Source organism: Pseudophryne corroboree, chromosome 6 (assembly GCF_028390025.1).
Source record: "Pseudophryne corroboree isolate aPseCor3 chromosome 6, aPseCor3.hap2, whole genome shotgun sequence".
In the NCBI taxonomy this organism is placed as follows: Eukaryota; Metazoa; Chordata; class Amphibia; order Anura; family Myobatrachidae; genus Pseudophryne; species Pseudophryne corroboree.
The window spans coordinates 67242424-67264390 of record NC_086449.1 but is presented as its reverse complement, the minus strand read 5'-3'; the positions used below and the strand labels follow the sequence as shown (position 1 = coordinate 67264390).

General features: G+C 39.3%; 1 protein-coding gene and 1 pseudogene across 1 annotated transcript in view; one reads left to right on the top strand and one right to left on the bottom strand.

Annotated features, from left to right (window-relative positions):
* Positions 1-4707: 4707 nt before the first annotated feature.
* LOC134934296 (oocyte zinc finger protein XlCOF7.1-like) overlaps positions 4708-21967 on the bottom strand; it is a 117946-nt gene continuing 100686 nt past the window's right edge. Inside the window, exon 2 of the mRNA XM_063929760.1 lies at positions 4708-5638. Coding sequence (XP_063785830.1) covers positions 4708-5638 — 931 coding nt within the window. The remainder of the gene's footprint in view (positions 5639-21967) is intronic.
* Positions 8259-8377, top strand: LOC134939188 (5S ribosomal RNA; annotated as a pseudogene).

Genomic DNA, 21967 nt, shown 5'->3' with positions numbered 1-21967 from the left:
GCGTTTTTTCACACACTCCCATAAAACGGCCTGTTTCCGCCCAGAAACACCGACTTCCTGTCAATCACATTACGATCACCAGAACGAAGAAAAAACCTCGTAATGCAGTGAGTAAAATACCTAACTGCATAGCAAATTTACTTGGCGCAGTCGCACTGCGGACATTGCGCATGCGCATTAGCGACTAATCGCTCCATTGCAACAAAAAAATAACGAGCGAACAACTCGGAATGACCCCCTATGTGTGACAGATTATGTGGTTCAAAATATAGACCCAATGACTTCTGATTTGAAAAACTGAATGCATTACTGGTAAATGCTTCCTCTTACTGTTATGGATCAGATCAATCTTTTTAAAATGTCTTTTCAACCCAGATGCTTGTATTTATAGCAACACTAACCTCAGGGATACATCCCTAAGAATGTTTTCTCAGCAATAGATAGTGTCATCTCATAATTTACTGTATCTGGAATCATTGTCCACCCAGGGTAGCCTTTAAACCCTTAGTCAAATCTAAATTTGTTGGGGGATTTAGTCTTCCAAATTCCCGTATTTATTTTATGGCCTCACAATTAGTTCACCTCTCCAATTGGCCTCATATTGATGTTGCATTTACTTTATCAGGCTTTCTAGCCAGCCGGTGGGTCCTTCTTTCCCCCCATTGCAGTTTCTTCTGTTTCTGCTGTTTCTGTTACCTCCTTTGCTGTGTCAAGGACTGCTGTTGTGACACTTTGCCCATTCAATATATAACTGGGATGACTTAGACACAGATTCCCCACTATGGTTCAATAATTCCTATCCAGACCTGTTAAGATTATCTCATTAAAACCTTTGGATAATGAAAGTGGTCCCCTCTCTGGATCAACTGTTCGAAGGTGAGTTCTTTAAGTACTTCCAATGAATAAGTACTGATTATAATATTCCCAACTCTTCTTTTCTCAGGTATCTCCAATTGCTACATGTGGGCACAGTTAGGAAGTTCCACCCCACCATGTCTGCCTCTCCTATTAGAAAATTACTTCTTAGTTTGGGTGATAGGGGTCATAACTCTAAGGTGTATTCCGCTTTGAATTTGCATGTAAATCCTCATCTTTTGCATTATTTTAGACTTAAATGGGAGGTGGATCTGGGAACTGTTTCTGAGGAGCAATGGTTGCAAATATTGGGTTCTGTTAAATATACTACACCATGTGTAAGGTACCAAGAGGTCTATTTCTATATTTTACATAGACATTTTAATTAGTATACTCATTCAGTCCTCTTGGCACAACTGTACCCAAATCAAAAATCCACTTTGCCTCTTTGTGCAGTAAAGAACAGTCTCTGTCACCACCGTGTTCCAATGCAGGTACATGGTCGATCAACATCCATGTTATTGTGAAGACCTAATGGATATTAAGCATTAAATGGTGGGCGATGGTCTTATCACTTGATCCACAGTCAATAGCTTGCTGTATCAAGTAGCGATGGTTCGCTATTCACTCATGGAAGTTCGTTGATGTATTTTTAACATAATATAGGCCACAAAGGCACTTACAAACTTTAACAAAAGCTGAAGTGCACTCAAACCAATGATTTATAGGAATCTTCTTGTCAGTATGCGGATGTGCAAATTCTTTAGCAGATAACATGCTATTGCAGGTGGTACACCCAAGACATCTAAAACAACCAGGGCGTTTTTTACATAACCATGAATTTCCAGACCATTTTTTGAAAGTCCTTTAATGGCTCCATCAGCATGTCCTTCGAATTAGGAACATGTTTAAAAGCTACCAACGGTGTTTGGCAATAGATTTTAGGGCACCATCTGAGCGTATTATTTTCCAATTGTCTTCACCACTCTGGCAAAATTAGAAGCCTTTATATCAAGCTAGGTGGTGATAACAAAACGATCATCTCCAGTAGTTGCTTCACTGGCTCTTTCCCTTGTACAGATATGTCGAGCCCTACTTAAGCATCTTTTTATCACCCAGGCAGTTTAGCCTCTTTCTGCAAATCTATTAGCCATTTCCTCCAATTGTTCATCAGCTCTCACTTCATCTGTATTATTGTGCAAACTTGAACAAATTGAGGGACTGGGAGGCCTTCTTTTAATGCCATTGTGTGGTGGCTAGTGGCAAATATCAATGCATTTCTGTCAGTGCTCTACCAGTACATAATTGTGCCAAGGGAACCCCTATTTTTAAAAGTCAGTATATCAAGAAATTGTATCTGGTCAGTCTGGATGTTCCAAGTGAACCTTACGGGACTATTCAAGGAATTCAAATGTGTCACTATATTTAAAAAGGATTCCCTAGACCTCTTCCAAAAAACAAGAATGTCATCCTCGAATGCAGAATCTTGCTCACAAACAGTGTGAACTGCATGTTTTGGCAGAACAATGCCCCTGTAGCATTGGTGGCTCAGAAGGGTAGACAAGGATGTTTCCTGGGTTGGGCTGTTGGCTGGCAATTTTATTGGCGTAGCTAAGGGTAGTAATCAGGTATGTCAGCAGTGCAGCAGTAAATCAGGAATTATGTTACTTTGGGTACTACATTGTGGCATACTGTGAACAGAGGGATTACTATGTGACATACTGAGAACTGGAGGCACTATATTGTGGCATTGTTACCTTGGGGCACTATAGTGTGACGTAATATTAAATGGTTGGCAAATATTTGCCATATTGTAAAGTGGTTGGCACTATCTAGCAGCATTCTATGAATTAGGGCACTACTATGTGACACATTGTGACCATGGGCAAATTGAAGTAGATTACTGTGAACTGGGGCCCTACAAAGCATACTGAGAACTAAAGAAACTGCAGTGTATTAGACTGAACTGGGATGTGCTACTTGGTGGCATACAGAGGACTGGGATGCATTACTTGGTGGCATACAGAGAACTGGGATGCACTACTTGATGGCATACAGAGAACTAAGATGCACTACTTGGTGGCATACAGAGGACTGGGATGCACTACTTGGTGGCATACAGAGGACTGGGATGCACTACTTGGTGGCATACACAGAACTGGGATGCGCTACTTGGTGGCATACAGAGAACCGGGATGCACTACTTGGTGGCATACAGAGAACTGGGATGCACTACAGAGAACTGGGATGCGCTACTTGGTGGCATACAGAGAACTGGGATGCACTACTTGGTGGCATACAGAGAACTGGGATGCACTACTTGGTGGCATACAGAGGACTGGGATGCACTACTTGGTGGCATACAGAGAACTGGGATGCACTACTTGGTGGCATACAGAGAACTGGGAGGCGCTACTTGGTGGCATACAGAGAACTGGGATGCACTACAGAGAACTGGGATGCGCTACTTGGTGGCATACAGAGAACTGGGATGCACTACGTGGTGGCATACAGAGGACTGGGATGCACTACTTGGTGGCATACAGAGAACTGGGATGCGCTACTTGGTGGCATACAGAGAACTGGGATGCACTACTTGGTGGCATACAGAGAACTGGATTGCACTACTTGGTGGCATACAGAGAACTGGTATGCGTTACTTGGTGGCATACAGAGGACTGGGATGCACTACAGAGAACTGGGATGCGCTACTTGGTGGCATACAGAGAACTGGGATGCACTACTTGGTGGCATACAGAGGACTGGGATGCACTACTTGGTGGCATACAGAGAACTGGGATGCGCTACTTGGTGGCATACAGAGAACTGGGTTGCACTACTTGGTGGCATACAGAGAACTGGGATGCATTACTTGGTGGCATACAGAGAACTGGGATGCACTACTTGGTGGCATACAGAGAACTGGGTTGCACTACTTGGTGGCATACAGAGGACTGGGATGCACTACTTGGTGGCATACAGAGAACTGGGATGCGCTACTTGGTGGCATACAGAGAACTGGGTTGCACTACTTGGTGGCATACAGAGAACTGGGATGCATTACTTGGTGGCATACAGAGAACTGGGATGCACTACTTGGTGGCATACAGAGAACTGGGTTGCACTACTTGGTGGCATACAGAGAACTGGGAAGCATTACTTGATGGCATACAGAGAACTGGGTTGCACTACTTGGTAGCATACAGAGAACTGGGATGCATTACTTGGTGGCATACAGAGAACTGGGATGCACTGCTTGGTGGCATACAGAGAACAGGGATACACTGCTACAGTATTTGACACATTGAGAACTGGGCTCTCTACATTGTGTCATCGCTATTTTGGGGGCACAATACTTTGGCACAAAAATGTAGCATATTTTGAAGTGAATGGCACTACATTATGGCATACTGTGCTTTGGGAAAACTATATATAAGCATATAGAACAATAGTAATTATAATTGATTTTCATTATTTTGAAACTATAATTTATATTCTAATATTTATAGATTTTTTTTCTTGTGGTTTATCCTGCTTTTATGAAACCACAATAAAAGTTATGGCTTATACTATAGAATACACCAAGACAACTGATACTCTCTCTCTCTCTTGTTTGCTGTATACTATTATATTATTTGCCAGTAGTTGCACCCTTTATGCCAGGATAGTGACAAATGATATTTACAAATAAATAATCATTTCAGGCAATTATATTGAGTTTCACCATACACATTGTTTATTACATTACGTTTCACCTCCAGTTTTTAACATGTTTGATTTATATGAAATACAAGTTACATTCAGAAAAAACACTTGTAAACATATAAGTGATAAGCGTATAAGTGATACAAGTTAACTTATTTCAGAAATACATTTTACATTCAGGCCCTCAGAGTGTCTCCTCATGTGTTTAACAAGTGTTGTCTGTCTTGCAAAACGCTTGCTGCATTCAGAACATGTAAATGGCTTCTCTCCTGTGTGAATCCTCTGATGTGTAACGAGATGACACTTTTTGCTAAAACATTTGCTACATTCAGAGCATTTAAATGGCTTCTCTCCTGTGTGAATCATCTGATGACAGACAAGCTGTGATATTCGGCTGAAACACTTGCTGCACTCAGAGCACTTATATGGTTTCTCTCCTGTGTGAATTCTTTGATGATTAACAAGTTGTTGCTTATTTTTAAAACACTTACTGCATTCACAGCATGTAAATGGCTTCTCTCCTGTGTGATTCCTCTGATGACTAACAAGGTGGTGCTTGCTGGAAAAACACTTGCTGCATTCATAACATATAAATGGTTTTTCTCCTGTGTGAATCCTCTGATGTCTAACAAGTCTCATCTTCTCAGTAAAACACTTGCCACATTCAGAGCATTTAAATGGCTTCTCTCCTGTATGATACATCAGATGTCTAACAAGTTGCTGCTTTGTAAAAAAACATTTGTTACATTCAGAACATGTAAATGGTTTCTCTCCAGTGTGACTCCTCTGATGATTAAGAAGTTGTTGCTTCTCTGTAAAACACTTGCTACATTCAGAGCATTTAAATGGCTTCTCTCCTGTGTGACTCCTCTGATGTACAGTAAGACATGACTTCCTTGAAAAACATTTGCTGCATTCAGAACATGTAAATGGTTTTTCTCCAGTGTGACTCCTCTGATGATTAAGAAGTTGTTGCTTCTCTGTAAAACACTTGCTACATTCAGAGCATTTAAATGGCTTCTCTCCTGTGTGACTCCTCTGATGTACAGTAAGACGTGACTTCCTTGAAAAACATTTGCTGCATTCAGAACATGTAAATGATTTATCTCCTGTGGAACTCATGATGTATTAAATGAGAAATAAATAGCTATAAGAAGTTTTCAGAAGATGGAAATAGTTTTTGTGAATCCTTCAGAGTTGTAAGAAAAAAATTACGTCTTTAGTTGACTTGATCAGAGAACAATGTTCCTTTCCTCAAAGTCTTCTAATATTCTTAGTGGAAATTCTGCTCCTTATTTGTCCTGTAGTAAAGAAAAATTCAATTAGTTATTACCAATTGTCTGATGGGATCCTGTTTTAAAATTTCTAAAAATTCCAAAATCTTTCTCAAGAAAAAAATGTGTGAAGAACTTGCTGGATAGAAATGACAACTCTAATTTACAACCAGCTATTCCCAGTACTTTTCTTAGTAAAAAAACGGGATGCTAGGTGGCAGCTCCTTCATATTAACTTACATATTACTCTGTGCATCATGTTAGTATATATAAAGTGGTATCTAGGTGGCAGCTCCTTCATATTAACTTACATATTACTCTGTGCATCAGGTTAGTATATATAAAGTGGTATCTAGGTGGCAGCTCCTTCATATTTACTTACATATTACTCTGTGCATCAGGTTAGTATATATAAAGGGGTATCTAGGTGGCAGCTCCTTCATATTAACTTACATATTACTCTGTGTATCAGGTTAGTATATATAAAGGGGTATCTAGGTGGCAGCTCCTTCATATTAACTTACATATTACTCTGTACATCAGGTTAGTATATATAAAGGGGTATCTAGGTGGCAGCTCCTTCATAGTGTCTTACATATTACTCTGTGCATCAGGTTATTATATATAAAGGGGAATCTAGGTGTCAATTCCATCATAGTATCTTACATATTACTCTTTACATCAGGTTAGTATATATAAAGGGGTATCTAGGTGGCAGCTCCTTCATAGTATCTTACATATTACTCTGTACATCAGGTTATTATATATAAAGGGGTATCCAGGTGGCAGCTCCTTCATAGTGTCTTACATATTACTCTGTGCATCAGGTTATTATATATATAAAGAGGAATCTAGGTGTCAGTTCCATCATAGTATCTTACATATAACTCTTTGCATCAGGTTATTATATATAAAGGGGTATCTAGGTGGCAACTCCTTCATAGTATCTTATATATTACTCTGTACATCAGGTTATTATATATAAAGGGGTATCTAGGTGGCAGTTCCATCATAGTATCTTACATATTACTCTGTGCATCAGGTTAGTACATATAACGGGATATCTAGGTGGCAGTTCCATCATAGTATCTTACATATTACTCTGTGCATCAGGTTAGTACATATAAAGGGGTATCTAGGTGTCCGTTCCATCACTTCCATCAGCAGCTCAGAATGGAAGTGAACAAGCCCGGAATCGGGTGAAACGCGTTTTCCTAGCGGGCACTCTACCTACCTTACATCTGTTCTCTATGGGCACCTTACCGATTTGACAACCGATTGGGTGATATTTGATACGTATTCAATATTTCATTGTACCTGTTCTAACTCAAAAAGTTCATACCTGTTTATATTAGAAATTATTTACATGCTGGTGGCTCCAGCCCAATTATATTGCATGTATATGTAGCTGCCAGTTAGGCACATTGTGATCTAATCCAGTGACAGGGGCAGGGCTTCTTTGACAGCACAGCCCCAGGTACAGGCATCCTGTTCACTTACTAATTGAATGAACGACATCCATTACTTATCTGTGACAGCTCAGTTTCTCCATTCCAGCAAAAAAATGCTATATGTTGGTTATTGGGAGAACCTTTGATAGACTCTCAGATATATTTTTCAGTGAACGAGCTTATAATACCCACGGTTATTCTTTAATATATATTTTTTGCCCACTTTTCGCTACAGGAACACATTGTTTCTTGCATTTAAAATACTTTACAGATGTTATGTAATCCCGCCTTATAGCCTGCCATAGTGTTTTTTGCAAACTGTATGTATTATGTGTTTTTGTCTCTTTGGGGACATATCACCAAAACGATGTCCGCATAGGTGATAGTCACTCCGCCTCATACATTGGTCTATAGGACTTACACACACATTTTTGTCCATAGACGACCTCCGGATAATATCACCAGTGTCTGCCTAGGCACGGTGCATTAGATAGAACCTCTTACAATAGATATTGCTGAAAACTGCATCTAATAAAGGTATCAGACATATCCAGCGTTTTGATATGCAATTTGCATCACTTAGATTCAACTGTATTATCCTTCCTGTGAATTCGTTGCGGATATTAATTACACTGTTATTGTTTCAACCTGGATCCGTTATTTTCCAATAATAGAGGTGACCCAAAGGGACTCAATCTAACATTACGGCCCTGTGATAACCACTTGTCCTCACTCTCCTAATTTTTTCCAATTAATTTTTCCCACTTTCCTTCCTTCTGTGAACTCTCATCCATAATTCTGGGGTGCGTGTCCCCCTGGGGACACATTTCTCCAGTCTAACGTGGACAGCAGATTCACACCTACTTATCTAGTCCTCATCTTTCTCCTTCCTCATGCATTCTTAGCATTCCGTCTCCCAGGAGGAATCCATCCTCCTATTCGGTGCACTCTCATTGGTGTCATAGGATTACATTCCTACGACCATACCCCTACGTTCACGCCCAATCTCGTCCGATCTTGGAAGCTAAACCTAGGTGGGCTGAGTTAGTACCTAGATGGGTGACCACTAGGGAATACCCAGTGAAGTAGGAAGACTCCTTTTCCTGTGAAAACCACACCAACAGCAGTATCACCACTCACACCTTATTCTCTTCCTTTTTTACTCTTTCTCCTTTTACCCAGACAGTGGTGCTCAAGAAAACTATCATTCTATGTTTGGGTCCTCCCACGCATGAATTAAACCAATTAGGGGCTACATCAATACAACAGAGGCGCCAAATAGAATTGTCATTCAGTGTTTGGGTGCTCCCACTCACGAATTAACCCTTCTCAGGGCTGCATTAATACAAACACAGTTTGTACAGATCTTGAGCAGACGGAAGTAGCTTAATATGTAGCCATCTTCCTATATGCTGTTATCCAGGCATAACTGAGATCTGAACATTTTTATTCCCATCCTGGGAGATCTCTCTCCCCAGTAGGGACAGTTATACTTGTCCCAACATCTTTTTGTTAGTTCTGCTTCTTGTTCTTAGTGCATTTTAGAAAGTTGAAATAAAGATTGAATCAATTTTTAGATACTATTTCTCTACATCTAGCTAACTGAAGAGTGCGCCCAAACAAGAGTCATACTTTTATAACTGGTACAGCCCCAGGTACAGGCATCCTGTTCACTTACTAATTGAATGAACGACATCCATTACTTATCTGTGACAGCTCAGTTTCTCCATTCCAGCAAAAAAATGCTATATGTTGGTTATTGGGAGAACCTTTGATAGACTCTCAGATATATTTTTCAGTGAACGAGCTTATAATACCCACGGTTATTCTTTAATATATATTTTTTGCCCACTTTTCGCTACAGGAACACATTGTTTCTTGCATTTAAAATACTTTACAGATGTTATGTAATCCCGCCTTATAGCCTGCCATAGTGTTTTTTGCAAACTGTATGTATTATGTGTTTTTGTCTCTTTGGGGACATATCACCAAAACGATGTCCGCATAGGTGATAGTCACTCCGCCTCATACATTGGTCTATAGGACTTACACACACATTTTTGTCCATAGACGACCTCCGGATAATATCACCAGTGTCTGCCTAGGCACGGTGCATTAGATAGAACCTCTTACAATAGATATTGCTGAAAACTGCATCTAATAAAGGTATCAGACATATCCAGCGTTTTGATATGCAATTTGCATCACTTAGATTCAACTGTATTATCCTTCCTTACTTTTCTCTTTACATTGTTGTTTCCCCCATTTTTGACTCTGGGCGCACCGCCATACGGACGGATAGGAATCGCCTAAACTTATTGTCCATCCCTGGTTGTCATTATCACTCTTGTATTTTGAATCTAGGTCGGTGCAGGATCAAAAACCCCTCTCTGTACACATATTACTCTGTGCATCAGGTTAGTACATATAAAGGGGTATCTAGGTGTCAGTTCCATCATAGTATCTTACATATTACTCTGTGCATCAGGTTAGTATATATACAGGGGTATCTAGGTGGCAGCTCCTTCATAGTATCTTACATAGTACACTGTACATCAGGTTATTATATATAAAGGGGTATCTAGGTGGCAGCTCCTTCATTTTATCTTACATATTACTCTGTACATCAGGTTATTATATATAAAGGGGTATCTAGGTGGCAGCTCCTTCATAGTGTCTTACATATTACTCTGTGCATCAGGTTATTATATATAAAGGGGAATCTAGGTTTCAGTTCCATCATAGTATCTTACATATTACTCTTTGCATCAGGTTAGTATATATAAAGGGGTATCTGGGTGTCAGCTCCTTCATAGTATCTTACATATTACTCTGTACATCATGTTATTATATATAAAGTGGTATCTAGGTGGCAGCTCCTTCATAGTATCTTACATATTACTCTGTGCATCAGGTTAGTACATATAACGGGATATCTAGGTGGCTGCTCCTTCATAGTATCTTACATATTACTCTGTGCATCAGGTTAGTATATATAAAGGGGTATCTAGGTGGCAGCTCCTTCATAGTATCTTACATAGTACACTGTGCATCAGGTTAGTACATATAAAGGGGTATCTAGGTGGCAGCTCCTTCATAGTATCTTACATATTACTCTGTGCATCAGGTTAGTACATATAAAGGGGTATCTAGGTGGCAGCTCCTTCATAGTATCTTACATATTACTCTGTGCATCAGGTTATTATATATAAAGGGGAATCTAGGTTTCAGTTCCATCATAGTATCTTACATATTACTCTTTGCATCAGGTTAGTATATATAAAGGGGTATCTGGGTGTCAGTTCCTTCATAGTATCTTACATATTACTCTGTACATCAGGTTATTATATATAAAGGGGTATCTAGGTGGCAGCTCCTTCATAGTATCTTACATATTACTCTGTGCATCAGGTTAGTACATATAAAGGGGTATCTAGGTGTCCGTTCCATCATAGTATCTTACATATTACTCTGTGCATCAGGTTAGTATATATACAGGGGTATCTAGGTGGCAGCTCCTTCATAGTATCTTACATAGTACACTGTGCATCAGGTTAGTATATATAAAGGGGTATCTAGGTGGCAGCTCCATCATAGTATCTTACATATTACTCTGTGCATCAGGTTAGTATATATAATGGGGTATTTAGGTGGTAGCTCCTTCATAGTATCTTACATATTACTCTGTGCAGTAGGTTAGTATATATAAAGGGGTATCTAGGTGGCAGCTCCTTCATAGTATCTTACATATTACTCTGTGCATCAGGTTAGTACATATAACGGGATATCTAGGTGGCAGCTCCTTCACAGTATCTTACATATTACTCTGTGCATCAGGTTAGTATATATAAAAGGGGTATCTAGGTGGCAGCTCCTTCATAGTATCTTACATATTACTCTGTGCCTCAGGTTAGTATATATACAGGGGTATCTAGGTGGCAGCTCCTTCATAGTATCTTACATATTACTCTGTGCATCAGGTCATCAGGTTAGTACATATAAAGGGATATCTAGGTGGCAGCTCCATCATAGTATCTTACATATTACTCTGTGCATCAGGTTAGTATATATACAGGGGTATCTAGATGGCAGCTCCTTCATAGTATCTTACATATTACTCTGTGCATCAGGTTAGTACATATAAAGGGGTATCTAGGTGTCAGTTCCATCATAGTATCTTACATATTACTCTGTGTATCAGGTTAGTACTTATAAAGAGGTATCTAGGTGGCAGCTCCTTCATAGTATCTTACATATTACTCTGTGCATTAGGTTAGTATATATAAAGGGGTATCTAGGTGGCAGCTCCTTCATAGTATAATTCATATTACTCTGTGCATCAGGTTAGTATATATACAGGGGTATCTAGGTGGCAGCTCCTTCATAGTATCTTACATATTACTCTGTGCATCAGGTTAGTACATATAAAGGGGTATCTAGGTGGCAGTTCCATCATAGTATCTTACATATTACTCTGTGCATCAGGTTAGTATATATAAAGGGGTATCTAGGTGTCAGTTCCATCATAGTATAATTCATATTACTCTGTGCATCAGGTTAGTATATATAATGGGGTATCTAGTTCATTAATAGTTTCTCAAACTGCCATTGGTTTACATCTTTCTAATTTAATTGCTCTTTCAGTGTTAATTTCTCTGAATCCACCTCCTGTTCATTACCTCTATCAATTAGAGTAATGCAGTATTCCATCCTATATCCTAGTTTTCCCACTTTATATCTAATCTCTTAGCTAACTATTCAGCTCTATCAGATTTTAGTATCATCGGTACATTGATGATACCCAAATGTACCTATCCTCCCCAGATATGTCACCATCTGTAAATGTCCACATCATGGAATGCCTTTCTCTTATTTTTCTAGGATGTCATCTCTCCATCTCAATATTAATATTTACAAAACAGAATAAATTTTAGTTCCACCAGCCAATATTATTTTCCAACCTGATAATATTGCCTAGGGGTCATCCCTGAACTGTCTTTTGTTCTCCACATTAAACTGTTTCAAAATTATATTATTTTCATCTAAAAAACATATCCAAAATATGACCATATTACATAAGACACTGCAAAATCTCTCATCCATGCTCTCATTGTCTCCTGCATTGATTATTGCAATTACCTTCTTACTGGTTTCCACCAATACAGACTCTCACCACTACAATACTTTTGAATGCAGCTGTAAAACAGATCTTTGTAATTAAATGTTCATTGTCTGCTGATCCGCTTTATCAGTCCCTCCAATGATTACCTATATTCTACTGTATTCAATATGAAATACTTTCACTTACACATAAGGCTATTAACAAAACGACACCAACATATATCTCTTTTCTTCTGATCTGCGCAGTATCTGCATCCCTCATCCACTCACATTACTTGCTCCCATTCACAATTACAGGACTTCTTTTGGTCTGCGCCCTCTCTGTAGAATGCCCTACCATGCACAATAAGGTTCTCCTTTAGTCTCCAAACCTTCAAGTGTTCCCTGAAAACTCACATCTTCAGAAAAGCTTAACAGTTTCCAGAACTGGCCACATAATCTTCATAACATTTCCTATCTAATTCCATCCCCTCTATACAGTCCTCAAATATTGTCTCTTTCTTCACTTTCACATCCTCTTGACCCTTGGCCAACATTGCTGTGTGACCATATCATAGAGCCTACTATGAAACTTTGCAATCTGGCTGGCCCATTATACAATTAGTTTGAACCTATCCTTGTGCATTAATGCATAATTCCATATACATTATAAGCTTGCAAACAGGACCTTCCTACCCCTGTGTCTGTCTGATGCTGCACAGATTTGTTCTAGTATGTAATTGTAAAGCACAATGGAATATGCTGCACTATGTAAGAAACTGTTCATAATAAATAAATATTACTCTGTGTATCAACTTAGTATATATAAAGGGTTTCTAGCTGGCAGCTCCTTCATATTTTCATGCTTATTACTCTGTGCTTCAGTGTAGTATATAAAGATGTAGAAGGATAGATAGATAGATAGATAGATAAATTACATGCATGATCCCCAAGTACTAACAATAGATAAATGCATACAGTATATATTACCCACTTAGTCTCACATTACTAATAGAGAATACATATATATTATACAGAAATGATAAGATAGTACTGGTAGAGAATGTATCGATATGTTACACATGTGACCACAAATTTAGGGAATACATTTTAGTTATTGTTCAGCAAAATATTTATTTATAACATTATTAGACAACCAAATTATTCCTACCCCTACTTATCTGGCTAATACAATTTAGGTGACAACTATAGGAGCTAATAATATACGTCCACATTTATATTGTTTCAGGAACATCTAACTACACTGTTACCCACAGGATAAAGTAGAATCAAATAATATACAGTGTAATATCTGTTTTTTAGTTTTTGTTTTGCAATTCAATACAGTGTATTTATAAATATATGATATAAAATATAGAAAATAGTTTTCAGTAGATTATCTTATAAATATAATTATATTGTTATACTAGCTATTGTTAATGTCAATCTTGCTAGTATATATAACAAGACAATATCTACAAAATAATATCTACAAATGTTTATGAAGGTATCAGTATATATTATTAAGTATAATATATTTACCTTACTCTGGAGATTCTTCCTCTGTCTCTCTCTTACTGCTCCATCCTTCTAGCTCTCCAACCAGTAACTCATCCAGCAGCTCCTCCATCAACTATCAGTGGCCTGATACAGCCTATTTATAGTCACTCCTCCCCCATCTCTCCCCAGTAGTTCCCAGGATGGCCAGAAGGAATTCTTACACTGAGAGGTGACATGTAAATTAGTGTCACATAACATTAGTATATAGCCATTCATCACAGCAGCTTCTCGTGCCCAGCTCCTTGTCTTGTAAATGAGGTGTAAATATTCCTAAAGTCACTTACTACAATGGGAAATGATAATACACCCTGACAAGGGTAACACCTTGCATCCTAATTAGATTATAGCACCCTCTGGCATCCTGTTATGTCACCAAAGGGACCTTTTGTTTTGGGGTCACCTATTGTCTAGGCAGATTCAGCAGAATGACCTGTTCTGTATAACAGCAGGAATGGGCCAATGATTCACTGTTAAACTATATATATATATATATATATATATATATTAGCTGTTCTATCCTTTCTTCGAACAAGAGTTTCTGATATTCATGGTTGCAAATATAAATGAGTGTTAAAAATGTGGGAAATCTATAGAGATGTAAATTTGAGATGTCTTAATGTAGGTAAATTTTAATCCATGGTTCTTGGTGTTACTCGAGGAGCACCCATAGCAGGTACGGTAAAAAGTGATGGGAGCATTTTTTATAGTTTATTAGATTCTACACACTGGAGGTGCAATCCAAGTTTTGATCCAGTTGTCTACTTTGACGTTATTGTTCATGCAACGCAAGCCACACATCGGTGATGATGTCAATATGACCCTTTCCCATCCCGCCTCCTCTGCTACCTCTCTCCTTCTGCTTGTTCCCATCTTTCCCACCTTCTCAATCTCTCCCTCTCATCAGGCACTGTCCCCTCTGCCTTCAAGCATGCACTCATCTCTCCTATTCTTAAAAAACCTACCCTTGATCCAAACACTCTCTCCAACTACCGACCCATCTCTCTCCTCCCTTTCGCCTCCAAACTCCTTGAGCGTATTGTCTACAACCGCCTTACTTCCTTTCTTTCCTCACACTCACTACTTGACCCATTCCAGTCTGGCTTCTGTCCTCTCCACTCCACTGAAACTGCCCTTACAAAAGTATGCAATGACCTCCATGCTGCTAAATCTAAGGGACACTACTCTCTACTTATTCTACTTGATCTCTCTGCTGCTTTTGACTCTGTGGACCATCCTCTCCTACTGCAAATCCTTCACTCTCTTGGACTGCGTGACACTGCCCTCTCTTGGCTGTCTTCCTACCTCTCTGACCATTCATTCTCTGTCTCCTCACATGACTCCACCTCCCCCTCACTTCCACTAACTGTAGGTGTACCCCAAGGTTCTGTCCTTGGTCCTCTTCTCTTCTCTCTCTATACATCCTCACTAGGTAAGCTCATTAGTTCTTTTGGTTTCCAATATCATCTCTATGCTGATGACACCCAAATCTATCTTTCCTCTCCTGACCTCTCCCCAGCTCTCCTAACTCATATCTCCAACTATCTCTCTGCTACCTCTTCCTGGATGTCCCAGCGCTTTCTTAAACTTAACATGTCCAAGACCGAGCTGATCATCTTCCCTCCCTCCCTCCCGCATAACCTCACCTCCTACAACCTCTTTATCTATTGATGTCACTACTATATCCTCTAGCCCCCAAGTGCGCTGTCTTGGAGTAATCCTTGACTCCTCCCTCTCCTTCAAACCACACATTCAGCACCTCTCACAAACCTGCCGTTTTCATCTAAAAAATATTTCCAGGATCAGACCCTTTCTGACCCAGGAAGCTACTAAGACTCTTATCCACTCACTGGTCATCTCCAGACTGGACTACTGTAATCTCCTCCTGACTGGCATTCCTGACAAACACCTATCTCCACTCCAATCTATCCTCAATGCTGCTGCCCGGCACATTTTCCTCACCAAACAAACTACATCTACCTCTCCTCTCTTACTAGACCTTCACTGGCTCCTCTTCCCTTTCAGAATCCATTTCAAGCTTCTCACACTTGCTTACAAAGCCCTCACCCACTCCTCTCCCATCTACATCTCTGATCTTATCTCCCTTTACACACCCACCCGTCCTCTTTGCTCTGCTAATGCACGACGACTCTCCTGCCTACGGATTACTTCCTCCCACTCCTACCTCCAATATTTTTTACGTGCTGCTCCACTTCTCTGGAATTCCCTACCTCTCCGCCTCAGACTCTCCACCTCTCTACAAAACTTCAAACGGGCTCTTAAGACCCACTTCTTCACCAAACCCAGCTAAATCTCATCCTAACCCTCTGTTCCACGTTCTCTATGTACCCCATCTGTGTCCCCCCCTGTCTGTCTACCCCTCCCCTTTAGAATGTAAGCTCTCACAAGCAGGGCCCTCTTCCCTCATGTGCTTATCCTTTTTCTTACTTTAATCATCTTCAACTGTACCACATCCAGCAGTCTTCTGTCACATGATACTTATTCCAGTGTCATCTGCTGATGTAACTATGTTTATTTACCCTGTACTTGTCCTATATTGTCAACTGTAAGTTGCTGTTTTCCTGTTTGATTATTTATGTTTGATTATTTATGTACTCTGTAATTGGGCGCTGCAGAACCCTTGTGGCGCCATATAAATAAAGGATAATAATAATAATGTCAACCCCTTTTTTTTGTAGAAAATGCATTTGTATGGTTCAAATTCCATATATATTTGTTAAAATCTATATAAAGATCAAATATCACAAACTTCATTGATATGTAGTAAGATCTTTTGATGAAAAGTGAGTGGATAAGTGGATCCAAATCCCCCCGAACTTCACCTATTTTACATGGTTCCGAGGCAGCCTCAGATCTTCCCGCCTTGCTCGGTTAACCAGAACGCGCCTGAACGTCATCATCTCGCTGTCGAATTCTAACGAGATTCGTATTCTATATAAGGAGCCGCGCGTCGCTGCCATTTTCACTCGTGCATTGGAGATTGAATGGAGAGGATGTGGCAGCATTCTCTCCCTGAAAAGCTCCATAATCTGTGCTCAGTGTGCTGCAAATATCTGTGCTCAGTGTGCTGCAAATATCTGTGCTCAGTGTGCTGCAAATATCTGTGCTCAGTGTGCTGCAAATATCTGTGCTCAAGTGTGCTGCAAATATCTGTGCTCAAGTGTGCTCACGTTATGCTACAGAGTAGTGCTCCTTATACACAATGACCAATATAGCAGTTCCGCTTATTCACACAATAATGGTCACAGTATCAGCGACGCTTATACCCATAATAATGCTTACAGTACCAGTGACACACACATAATAATACCCACAGGATCAGTGACATTTACACACATAATAATGCCCACAGTATCAGTGACACACACATAATAATGCCCACAGTATCAGTGACACACACACATAATAATGCCCACAGTATCAGTGACATTTACACACATAATAATTCCCACAGTATCAGTGACACACACATAATAATTCCCACAGTATCAGTGACATTTACACACATAATAATTCCCACAGTATCAGTGACATTTACACACATAATAATTCCCACAGTATCAGTGACACACACACATAATAATGCCCACAGTATCAGTGACACACACATAATAATACCCACAGTATCAGTGACACACACATAATAATTCCCACAGTATCAGTGACACACACACATAATAATGCCCACAGTATCAGTGACACTTACACACATAATAATGCCCACAGTATCAGTGACACACACATAATAATGCCCACAGTATCAGTGACACACACATAATAATGCCCACAGTATCAGTGACACACACATAATAATACCCACAGTATCAGTGACACACACATAATAATGCCCACAGTATCAGTGACATATACACACATAATAATACCCACAGTATCAGTGACACACACATAATAATACCCACAGTATCAGTGACACACACATAATAATGCCCACAGTATCAGTGACATTTACACACATAATAATACCCACAGTATCAGTGACACTTACACACATAATAATGCCAACAGTATCAGTGACTCACACATAATAATACCCACAGTATCAGCGACACTTACACACATAATAATGCCCACAGTATCAGCGACACTTACACACATAATAATGCCCACAGTATCAGTGACATTTACACACATAATAATGCCCACAGTATCAGTGACATTTACACACATAATAATGCCCACAGTATCAGTGACACACACATAATAATACCCACAGTATCAGCAACACTTACACACATAATAATACCCACAGTATCAGTGACACACACATAATAATGCCGACAGTATCAGCAACACTTACACACATAATAATGCCGACAGTATCAGCAACACTTACACACATAATAATGCCCACAGTATCAGCAACACTTACACACATAATAATACCCACAGTATCAGTGACACACACATAATAATACCCACAGTATCAGCAACACTTACACACATAATAATGCCCACAGTATCAGCAACACTTACACACATAATAATGCCCACAGTATCAGCAACACTTACACACATAATAATGCCCACAGTATCAGCAACACTTACACACATAATAATACCCACAGTATCAGCAACACTTACACACATAATAATGCCCACAGTATCAGTGACACACACATAATAATACCCACAGTATCAGCAACACTTACACACATAATAATACCCACAGTATCAGTGACACTTACACACATAATAATTCCCACAGTATCAGTGACACTTACACACATAATAATGCCCACAGTATCAGTGACACACATAATAATACCCACAGTATCAGTGACACACCCATAATAATACCCACAGTATCAGTGACACTTACACACATAATAATGCCCACAGTATCAGTGACACTTACACACATAATAATGCCCACAGTATCAGTGACACTTACACACATAATAATGCCAACAGTATCAGTGACAGTTACACACATAATAATACCCACAGTATCAGCAACACTTACACACATAATAATGCCCACAGTATCAGCAACACTTACACACATAATAATGCCCACAGTATCAGCAACACTTACACACATAAGAATGCCCACAGTCAGAGCCGGATTAAGACCATGGGGGGCCCGGGGCACTTAAGAGAGTGGGGCCGCTAATAGAGAAGGCAGAATATATATATATATATATATATATATATATAAAATCAAAACTTGGAAGCGGCACTCAGGACACAAACACAGCGATATACATGTGTAGATCAACGTTTCAAACCTTTATTGGTTTGTCATCAGGATACATAAACATACATGAACAAGTGACTTACCTATATACCCGCCACCACATGAATAGGAGAGGGCCCGCTCGTCGGCGCCGCATGCAGCTTCCGGAGCTTGGCGCCCGCTGATGACGTCATCACACCAACGTGAGGACGTTACCAAGGTAACTTAACACCACAGTGACAGAACATGCTGGGAATGCAAAATAAACAGAACAATGACGAGTACTTGCAAATCTGATTTGACAGAGTATAATGCTTTAGAATATAATAATTACTGCAAATGTTTGCTAGCAATCCTTTAAATAGAGAATACTCATCATTCTAATATATAAAAAAAGGCATATATAGGAAAAATATTAAACGTTAACCCTGAGATAGCTATATCAAAAACACGTCTAAATATGGCCCTAATAATCAATCAAAAATGCTAGAAACAATTATTAGATAAACATAATTAATTGAAACAAGAGAGGGGAAGCATTTCATTAAGCCCTTTTGGAGCTAAAACAACCAGCTTATTGATCCAGAAGGCTTCCTTCCTAAGGAGTAATTTTCCCCGATCACCACCTCTACGTAGTGGTGGGATATGATCAATCATTCGATATTTCAAACTAGCAAGGCTGTGCTTTGCTTCCGCAAAGTGCCTTGCCACAGGCTGTTCTCTACTACCTCCTGTCAGCGCTGCCCTAATCGCTGAGCGATGTAGGGTCATGCACTCCTTGAATTTCCCCACATATGACAACCCACAAGGGCAAATTAGCTGATAGATGACATGTGTGCTATTACAAGTTAAATGGTTTCGAATGGAAAACCTTTTACCCGAATGTGGGTGAAAAAAGGAATTTCCTGGTATCATAAAACCACATGTGGTACATGAACATTTAATGCAACCCTTTTTTGGCTGTGGCAAAAAAGTATGCATTGTAGATGACTTTACATTAGGGAGATCAGTTTTTACTAAGAGATCCCTAAGGTTCTGACCCCGAGAGTAGCAATTCATTAATGAATGATCAGGGATCCCTACTTCGCGATCACTCCTAACAATTGGCCATAATTTCTTTGCTATGTGGCTAGTATCTGAAGATGTTGTATTATATTTGTTCACCCAAATTACTCTGGTAGATTTACCTTTATTAACTTGCTTCTTTAAAAGATCATTTCGATTCAGTGTCAGAATCTTTCTTTTTGTGTCTAGTAGTAATTTGCGTGAATAGCCACGTGCTATAAATTTCTCAATCAGTTGGTCTATCTGAATAATAGCAGCATCCTTATTAGAATTAATTCTATAAATCCTAATCATTTGGGAGTAAGGTAGTCCCATTTTAAGTGATCTCGGATGACAACTATTATAATGAAGGACTGAATTACGATCAGTATCCTTAACAAAAACAGTAGTAGAAATCTTGCCATCCCTATTTGTAATACAGACGTCTAAGAAATTAATGGAGGATTGACTCATGTCAAATGTAAATTTTATAGGTGAAATTGAATTATTATGTTCCTCCATTAACCTCACGAACTCTTGTCTCGTACCACTCCAAAAAATTAACAAATCGTCTATAAAACGAGTATAGAAAAAAAATTTTGACAAAATTTCTGCTTTTGAAAAAAAGATCTCATTTTCTACAGCAAACATGTACGTATTTGCATACGCCGGTGCCATGGCAGAACCCATCGCACAACCGGTCGTTTGCAAATAATAGGTACCCTCTGACATAAAGAAATTTTTTGTTAGAAGTAACTCAAGCATATGTACCACAATCTCAATGTGGGAGGCATCAAATGCACCATGATCACTCAGTAATTTTCTAGTTGCACACAGACCCTCAGAATGTGGTATAACTGTGTACAAACTAGAAACATCAGCCGTAATCAGCCATAAGTTGTCAGGAGAGACAGGGAGCTGCGAAAGTTTGTTTAGTAATGATGTAGTGTCCAGAAGAAAGTGCTTCTGTAACTGATCGACAGGTTGAAGTAAGGAGTCGATGAAGATAGCAGTCGGTTGCAGTAGGGACCCACGGGCCGAGATAATAGGACGTCCAGGGGGAGGATTTAGTCCCTTATGAATTTTAGGGAGTGTATACATTATCGGAGTGATTGGGAATTCTGGAACCATCACCTCCATCATTTCTGTAGATATTAAACCCGAATCACAAGCTGCTAATAATACCTCCAATAGATCTTTTTTGACAGCAGCAGTAGGGTCACCCCTTAATTTAATGTATACATGACTATCCCCTAGATGTCGATGAATTTCCTTTCTATAGTCCTCCACATCTTGCAAGACAATCCCTCCACCTTTGTCTGCTGGACGTATAATTAATTCACTGTTCTGTGATAATGAACGAAGTGCTTGTTGTTGTTCCTTTGTTAAATTTGAATGTTGATTCATACTAAAGTCACGTTTCTCTGATGATTCAGTTTCAAGCAGTCTCATATAGGTTTTTATGGAGGCATTAGATGATATAGGTTCAAACGTTGATTTTTTGCAGAATTGTTTCAATTTGTCTGGCATTGGTAAAACTTCTTTATTTGAAGCTATATTGATGTTTTTATTATAGAATTCTCTTAATTTGAGACTACGTTGTAGCTGGTGTTTCTCAATTTTCCAGCGTAAGTCATCAAAGGGTACTGTCGGTACAAAGGATAGCCCCTTGGAGAGCAATTCTTTTTCAGATTTATTCAAAATATATGAAGACAAATTGAAAATCACTTCTTCTTGTTGCTTCTGTTGGTTGGTGGTTTGCT